General features: G+C 32.8%; 2 protein-coding genes and 1 non-coding gene across 5 annotated transcripts; 2 read left to right on the forward strand and 1 right to left on the reverse strand.

Annotated features, from left to right (window-relative positions):
• The first annotated feature begins 405 nt into the window (after positions 1 to 405).
• LOC116766036 (RNA-binding protein 1-like) lies at positions 406 to 3,353 on the forward strand. Of its 3 annotated transcripts, none has more exons than XR_004353215.2 (5): positions 406 to 568; positions 662 to 870; positions 1,467 to 1,529; positions 1,839 to 2,342; positions 2,585 to 2,800. XR_004353215.2 is itself a non-coding variant. In XM_032655694.2 (5 exons), exons 2-5 carry the CDS (start codon positions 662 to 664, stop codon positions 2,998 to 3,000), a joined length of 495 nt encoding a protein of 164 aa, XP_032511585.2. In that variant the 5' UTR covers positions 406 to 568; the 3' UTR covers positions 3,001 to 3,353. The 3 variants fall into 3 exon arrangements, 2 of the variants coding, with proteins under 2 accessions (XP_032511585.2, XP_032511596.2); XM_032655694.2 differs by lacking the exon at positions 1,839 to 2,342 and adding an exon at positions 2,994 to 3,353; XM_032655705.2 differs by lacking the exon at positions 1,839 to 2,342 and adding an exon at positions 2,994 to 3,353 and having other exon boundaries at positions 2,585 to 2,710.
• On the forward strand, positions 1,228 to 1,362 carry LOC116770713 (small nucleolar RNA SNORA53). The gene has a single exon (XR_004353547.1). It is a non-coding gene; the product is annotated as a small nucleolar RNA SNORA53 (small nucleolar RNA).
• Positions 3,264 to 4,776, reverse strand: LOC116766025 (UDP-xylose and UDP-N-acetylglucosamine transporter-like). Its single transcript, XM_061527089.1, has 4 exons — positions 4,379 to 4,776; positions 4,162 to 4,283; positions 3,824 to 4,091; positions 3,264 to 3,743 (listed from the first exon to the last, which is right to left on the reverse strand). The coding sequence occupies exons 1-4, from the start codon at positions 4,541 to 4,543 to the stop codon at positions 3,360 to 3,362; spliced, it is 939 nt and encodes a 312-aa protein (XP_061383073.1). The 5' UTR covers positions 4,544 to 4,776; the 3' UTR covers positions 3,264 to 3,359.
• Between the last annotated feature and the right edge of the window lie 2,737 nt (positions 4,777 to 7,513).

Consider the following 7,513-nt stretch of genomic DNA (forward strand, 5'->3'; position numbering starts at 1 on the left):
TCATAATAATTTTACTATATGTCAGTTTCTTTGATCGAATGCGACATTTGCCATTTTTAAGGACTTCGCCTTAGTTTTTAGTATACATTTGTAGGAAACAGAATAAAAGTTTTCTTTTTAATTATACTTCTAAATACATAAATGATACTTTTCCATTGCGAAGCTTATGAGACTGGTATCACTGGACAAGAAAAAAGTAAAGATCCTATTTCATTTAGTTTGTTACTTTAAATCATAAATATTCATTTTGTAACAAAATGTTTACAAATTTAAAAACAGTAGTAAATATTTTTTTAAATACTTTATTGAAATCGACAGTATAAACATTAATTAACAGTAATGCTTTATTTCATTCATTCACTCAACTCTTTAGTCTATGACTCTCATCTTTATCGACGTTTGTTATCCGTAACTCGTAACCCAGTCCGACATTCATTCATTTCATGCCAAACTTTGTGCATAGTGGACATTTTGTATGTCGTGGCAGATATCGTGATTAATTTCGCGTCAGATAATTAGTTTATCTAACATTTATTTCTTTTGTTAATTTTATATTAGTTTCTTCAAGGTAAGTTTTTTATTTTTTAATTACCTTAAATGAAATTACGACTTATTTTATAGTCAATATGGCGGCGGTGTTTAAAACATTTTTCATTATTAGATGTCTCGGTACCGTGAATGGGATCTATCTTGCAAAGTGTACGTAGGAAATCTTGGCACAAACGCATCTAAATACGAAATTGAAAAAGTCTTTTCAAAATATGGCAGTATTAGAAATGTGTGGGTGGCGAGAAATCCGCCCGGTTTTGCGTTTGTTGAATATGAAGATCCGAGAGACGCCGAAGATTCCGTACGCGGTTTAGATGGCACGTAAGTATATTTGTAGTCTACAAATCCACATTGTTATTGTTAATGTAATTTATCGATTCGATCGCTCTCGAAGTGTGATATGCGTAATGGAAAAGCTCCATGTTCTAGGCGCCATTTTATTTTCTCTTGACCTCGACAAATATTTTACATCTGGATAACATTTCGTTTATCTTATCTTATTTATTAAGCATATTATCTTAATCAGTGTTTTTAAGTTAAGTCAGTCCTTTAATATATCTTACTAAGTTTTGATCTGTATTTTCGAAAACCGAATATCGATCCATCTGGTTCTGTGGCTTATGGCAAGACTTGCAAGTTACATGTTGTGGGTTCGATTCCCGGGCCCTATATATGTTACGCACGCTCCTTAGATCCATTTCATCTTTAATATGAAATGCTTGAGTCATAAGTGTGCTATAGAACAGTACCTCCATACTAAGACTGATATGTGAAAAGTTTTATAAGTTGCACTTGTCTTGGCATGGGGAACAGTTTATCAATTAAATATAGTTAATGATTATTTGAATATAAGTATTTTTAATACAGCAATTAGGTGTTTTGGTTCAGTGGAAGCTCAATTTTATATCTGTTTGCAGACGTTGTTGCGGCACAAGAATTCGTGTTGAGATGAGCAACGGGAGGACACGACGAGATCGCAGGTACTTGAAGTATATGTATTGTACTCGTCTGATAAAAATTATTCCATATATCACTTATCTTGATAACAACACATTAAACTATATATAAGCTGACAGTGACACAGATGTGTCGTGACACAGAGAATACTCTGAAATGTTTGCTTACGACTAATAATTTATAATTAGACTATAAAAAATAAACACGAACAAATAGTCTGTTGTCATAAATTGTTGGTGGTTTGCAATGTAAAGGATATTAATGTAGTAGTTTTGATTGGTAGTGAATTGAAAAGAAGTTATTAAATGTGGTGGGTGTTGGAACGTTTACAGGTCCATTTTATCAACCAACCACCAACACACCAACGACCTCACCACATCTCTACACCACAACTACGGCTTCTTTACCAATAAGACATCCGCGAACGTCGCTCGCAACACCCCGCTCTGCGATCGGCTCTCCAAATTACTACGCGCAGCTGAAGCCTTCGTCAACTGCGTCCCTCCCCTCCTCTTAACTGCCATCACCTAGTCCCTAACCCTAACCAAGACCTAACAGTTCTAAAGATGAGCCACTGTAGGAACCTAGTATCCTGTACCTTTGCAAAATCCTGATGCTTCACGACTGCACACTTTCGCCGTCACCGAGGCACGGAACTAGGAATTCGACTAACGGAGCTCGACTCTTCCCCGTGTCCGCAATTTGTACTCGAAACTCCCGGTTTAATCATCATTCGAAGATCATGTTGCAACTTGCTCCGCCTCGATAGTCAAACCCCCTCCGGCCTCACAGCAGCTCTCACAACGCTCGACGACCTACAGGCTCACCAAGTCTCGGTACTTAAATCCTATACTTAGCACTGCCTTACCTTGTACCAGTTTATAACGCCGGCGTCATATGGAGCAATTATTATGTAGCCGACGGTTCATAATATAACAGCTAGTTAGTTACTAATTGTGCTAAATGTATGAAATAAATGAAAGTAACAATCGATCCCCTTTGTATGACTAACTGACAGACATACTGGGACTTATGTATGTAGGACATACATAAATATTAAAGTGTTATTGATCCGCAGAACCCGCAGTCGCAGCCCCCGGCGTCGGTCTTACTCGCGAGGTCGCTCGGGCTCCCGCCGCCGGTCGCCGTCAGTGAGACGCTCCCGGTCGCGCGACCGCCGCAGTCGTTCTGATAGCAAGACCAGGTACATAAGTCCCGAGAAAAGTCCCTACCGCCGTTCCGCGTCACGCTCCAGGTCGAAGGAGCGCCGCAGCAGATCACTCAGTAGGAACAGGTGACTATAGATTGGTTTTCCCTTTCATTGTATGTACCAAATACCAAAGTGATCCGTCCTACTGTCGGTATAAATAAATGAGGTATGAGCTATTAACATTTATTATATTCATGATTTATATTTTATTGATAAGTTGTTTGATTCCTTAATATTTTTTTTTGTTCCTAAAATAACATTGTACCTTTATTTTCAGATACTAGACAACATATCTCCGCCAATATTTGGTGATAAAAGACTTCATTACTGTCAAGTTGTAATATAGTGATCAAAGTGATTTGTGTTTGTGGTGTGTTAAGTTAAGCAGTTACTTAAGAGTTATTTTGAACGACCATCGCAGCTTTTGTCAACTACCTGTAATAATTATGGAGATGAATTTAATAAAGCAACAACATTTTCAATAAGCACTTGTAACCATGTAGAGAAAATATTGCATACTGTCTCAATGTACAACAAATAAATAGAATTTATGCAAATATAATATTTTTATTAGATCATCGATATATATAAAGAATATAAAAGTTTAACAGTAATAAAATATTAAGAAAAAACACTATCAGTCTTAAGTTTCTTTTTTCTGGTGAACAATACCCTCTTTCCGACTAATCGGTTGTTGCTTCCAAGATTTGAAAAAGTTAAAATAGAAATATGTACCAACAATAACAAGTATAGTCCCGATCACATGTAATAAAGTAAGATTATTCTTAAAAACTATGGCCGAGATTATAAGAGATACAAACTTCCTTAAAGTCAAAATAAAGGTAACGGTCATGGAAGTCTCCTTTGTAGCCAGGTCATGAACGGCATGAGTGCAGTGTATTTGAGATAGCATATTAAGGGCTATGAAGCACCAGCAATAAAGTGATACATTCATTGCTGTGTTCTTTAATCCAGGATACATCCCCAGGAATAGTGGTAAAGAAAGTGCATGGGTGTAAAAGAGCATCTGAAAATAGTAACTTTTTTCTATTAATATCAACTTATCACTTGAAGTGATGAGAATTTATTATCATTATAAAAAATCACCTCTTTTGGATGTTTTCCATATTTCTTAAAAATTAATTCTTGTTGCAGTCCAGTAAGTGCTCCAACAAATAACATAGTTATCAATATCGTAACACCAATACACCAGTGTAGGAACATTCCCTTTCTTTCATCCACAATGGTGGCATCTCCAAATGTAGCCAATGAGACTCCAATACTAATGATAACGGAACCTATAATAGCATTTGTATGGGGCCTTTGTTTTTTTGCAAACCATGATACTAACATACTGGCTGGTGATGAGGCAGACCTGGAGAAAAAATTGTAAGCTTAAGAGTTTCAAAAACACCTGGTCAAGTAATACCTTGCAATATTATTACCTTATAATCATATGAAGGGTAGAGGGCACATGCAAAGCATAAACATAATTATTTGCAACACTTGTAATAAAAAACAATGCTATTAGTAAAAAATACTTTTGGAGTGGTATTTTTGGTGACAGCTGAAAATCATGTAATCCACACAATACATAATTAAACTCATTAATAAATAAGCACAACAAATAAAAACATACGTTTAAGAAGAAATTTTACTTACTATATTTGTCTTTGAAGAGACTATTCCCTGTAATGTTATGACAAAAAATTGTAGAAATGTTATTAAATTGGCACTATCTGGCGCCATTGCCATCAATATTTCCATAAAAAATGAACTTAAACAACATCCTATAAACACGTTGACTACGGTGTTTAAATAGGTCATCTTAATATTAAATATAGATATAAAAATCTGTTTAAAACAAAAATATTGTTATTAAATAGTTGCATGGACGGATGACATGACACTCAACTCATTATCACGTAGACAGTAATTTCATTTTCTTATCAGCATTTTTGTCAAAGATCAGCAAGACCTTTATAAATTAAAAAAATTTAATGTAATGAAAAATCAAAAATTAAATTAAATAAAACTACATTACGTTGTCAAATTTCGGTGACAACTGACAATCATAGAGTGATGTTTTTCTTTTATTATTACTTTATGCTATGGCTTCATTCGCACTGGATACGTGAAATATTTTGACAATATCAATGTTTTTATTTGTTGTACGAATTATAATCTTGAGTGCCTACTGTGTGGAGAAAACATGAAGGAGTTTGTTAAATGAAATAAAGGCGTTTATTTAATTATTATTATTATTAAAAAACACTAGTTACATTTTTACTAGTACCTAGAACAACAAAAAATAGATTGATGGTTATATAGTACATAAAAGTAGCGGCCCATTTGACGTTTTAATATATGCTAACACTATTTGGTGCCACGTTTAATACCTAGACTACTTGCAATGGATCAAAAAAATAATTTTGTTTGAGATTGATCTCAAACTTAGTAGTGCATTCTTGAAGCCTTCTAGTATGATTTCCATAGACATGTCTTAACTTAATTTTTATATTCGTATACAAAACGACTAAAATTCAAAATTCTACATGTCTTAAATCTGTTTATTTGGAAAATAAATTAGAATGAATTCACTAAATTGATAAGTTCTTTTTAATAGTTGCTTTTATATTCTAGATGACTATAGGTTTATTTCTTATAGGTCTTTTATCAAATTATGCTTATTTTGTGTGGGTGTGTATTCGAAATCAGGGATCCAGTATTACTGTTATAAGTATTTTTTGTTTGCAATATTGATGTCAATGACTAAAACTCTCTGCAGATGATATAACAGACCGAAGATTTCTCTAGTCACAATATAGGTACATCTAATAAAATAAACTAACATTTATCACCTACCTGTGGTTGGTTTTAGTACCAGGCATTATCTAAGATATACTTCAGTACATATAATAATAAGGTTAATTCATTATTAAATTAAAAACTATCAGAGTATTTTTAGTAAAATATTGCCGTAATATTTTTAAATTAGTAAGTAGTGTTTAACTAGAGACGTGATACTATCACTGATTAATACCCCATCATTGTCATAATATTAAATGTAGTTCAACAATAAAACAATTCATTACCATAAAACAGATTTTTCATATACATACAAAAATTGCCGTACATGAATTCCGATTGTTTTGTCCCTTGGAATAACAAATAGTGATTATTTGATCTAATTATTGCCAATTGAAGGAGATTAATCACAATCAGTACCATATATATTGTATAACCACTACCATAGTAGTTGGCTAGTTAGATTTTTAATTTGATTTTACATAAATATTTAGGTTAGTCGATTACCAGTGAGGCTAATAAGTTGTGAGGCTTCATTATTCAAACGTAAGATTAAAAAAGTACAAAACTCTTTGATAGTTTTCGATGTATACCAATTGCAATATCTACTTCATGAAACAAATATTTTGCGAATTTGCGTAAAATATTGATTGTTTAAGGTGAAGCTGAATAATATAAAAAATATTAATTAATTAGTGCCTTCACATCAAAACGTTAGATGTAAGGACGGACATACAAAAGAACCGATAAAGTTATTTCAAATTATGAACTATGAAGTCTTATTTAAAAACGAAAAAAAATTCTGCACTACATACCTTATAATATATGAAGCATCATTTTAAACAATCTTTTAGTAATCGAACCTTTTATTCTCTTAAGAAACGCACACAAAGTTATGTTTGGATTAATATTGACATTATACAAAATAATACACCCACCCTTTCCTGATTGAGAGTCTCAAAAACCTACGCGGTCTAAATAGCTTTCTCGTCGTACTTATACCTCTAACTATTTGGAGACAAACACTTTGAATAGCTAAGAGTTTTAAAAAAAATATAAAAAAACATCAGTTATAAAAGAAATATACAAAAAAGATTATGAAATAATAAGTGTCAAAGAGTAATTTTAGATTATTAAATTGCCTTTTACCAATTCACCTCACACACTTTACATTTAAATCATACTTACAGTTTTGAACACTATTAAAAGATATGTCAATCGATTGGCAATAAAGTCGTTCTGTGATATTTTAAAGTAATTAGTTTCAGGACAGAAATGATTTCCTTATTGAATTTTGTACAAGTCATTATAAAAAAATATTACTTCAGGCAAATAATAATTTAAATGATAATTTATAAATTTATCACTATCATGTATTTTAATACCAGTCTGCTGAAATAATTCACTTTTGAAAACGACATTAAAGTTGGAGATGTTTTTATTGAGAAACTTAAACAACCTTCCAACCAAAATACATTTTAAAACAGTAATCTTTGTAACTTTTCCCCCACCTTTGGTATTTCTCCATGTTGGATCTCGATTTACGTCATATCCCTAACAATGCTTCGCTCACCAAAACCTACTAACTAACTTATTAAGATGTCTATATCAAAATTGATTTACCAAATTCTTTTTGAAGTTAAACTTCTTATGCGACTTTCAACGAGGTTGCGTAAAAAAGTTTAACACTCCTGGGCGAGGGAGGGATAAAAACAGACATAGCGAGAGGTAATACGTGGCGCTCGAACACATGCGGGCAATTAATTCTTACTTGTAATAAAGTTTGTCTTAAAGAAACACTAAAAATTCCTTAAAAATATATTTCTACCCCTTCCTGTTTTCATTTCAACATAACGAAGTTTCACTTATTCCGTGCGGAGGGACTCCACGCACAATTATTGTTTATTTAACAACTTCCAACTAGGGTAGGGTATATATTGAACTGTATATACTTCAAATATCTAGTCAAGACAAATCAAGAAAGATATA

This window comes from Danaus plexippus (assembly GCF_018135715.1).
Source record: "Danaus plexippus chromosome 3 unlocalized genomic scaffold, MEX_DaPlex mxdp_34, whole genome shotgun sequence".
Taxonomy (NCBI): domain Eukaryota; kingdom Metazoa; phylum Arthropoda; class Insecta; order Lepidoptera; family Nymphalidae; genus Danaus; species Danaus plexippus.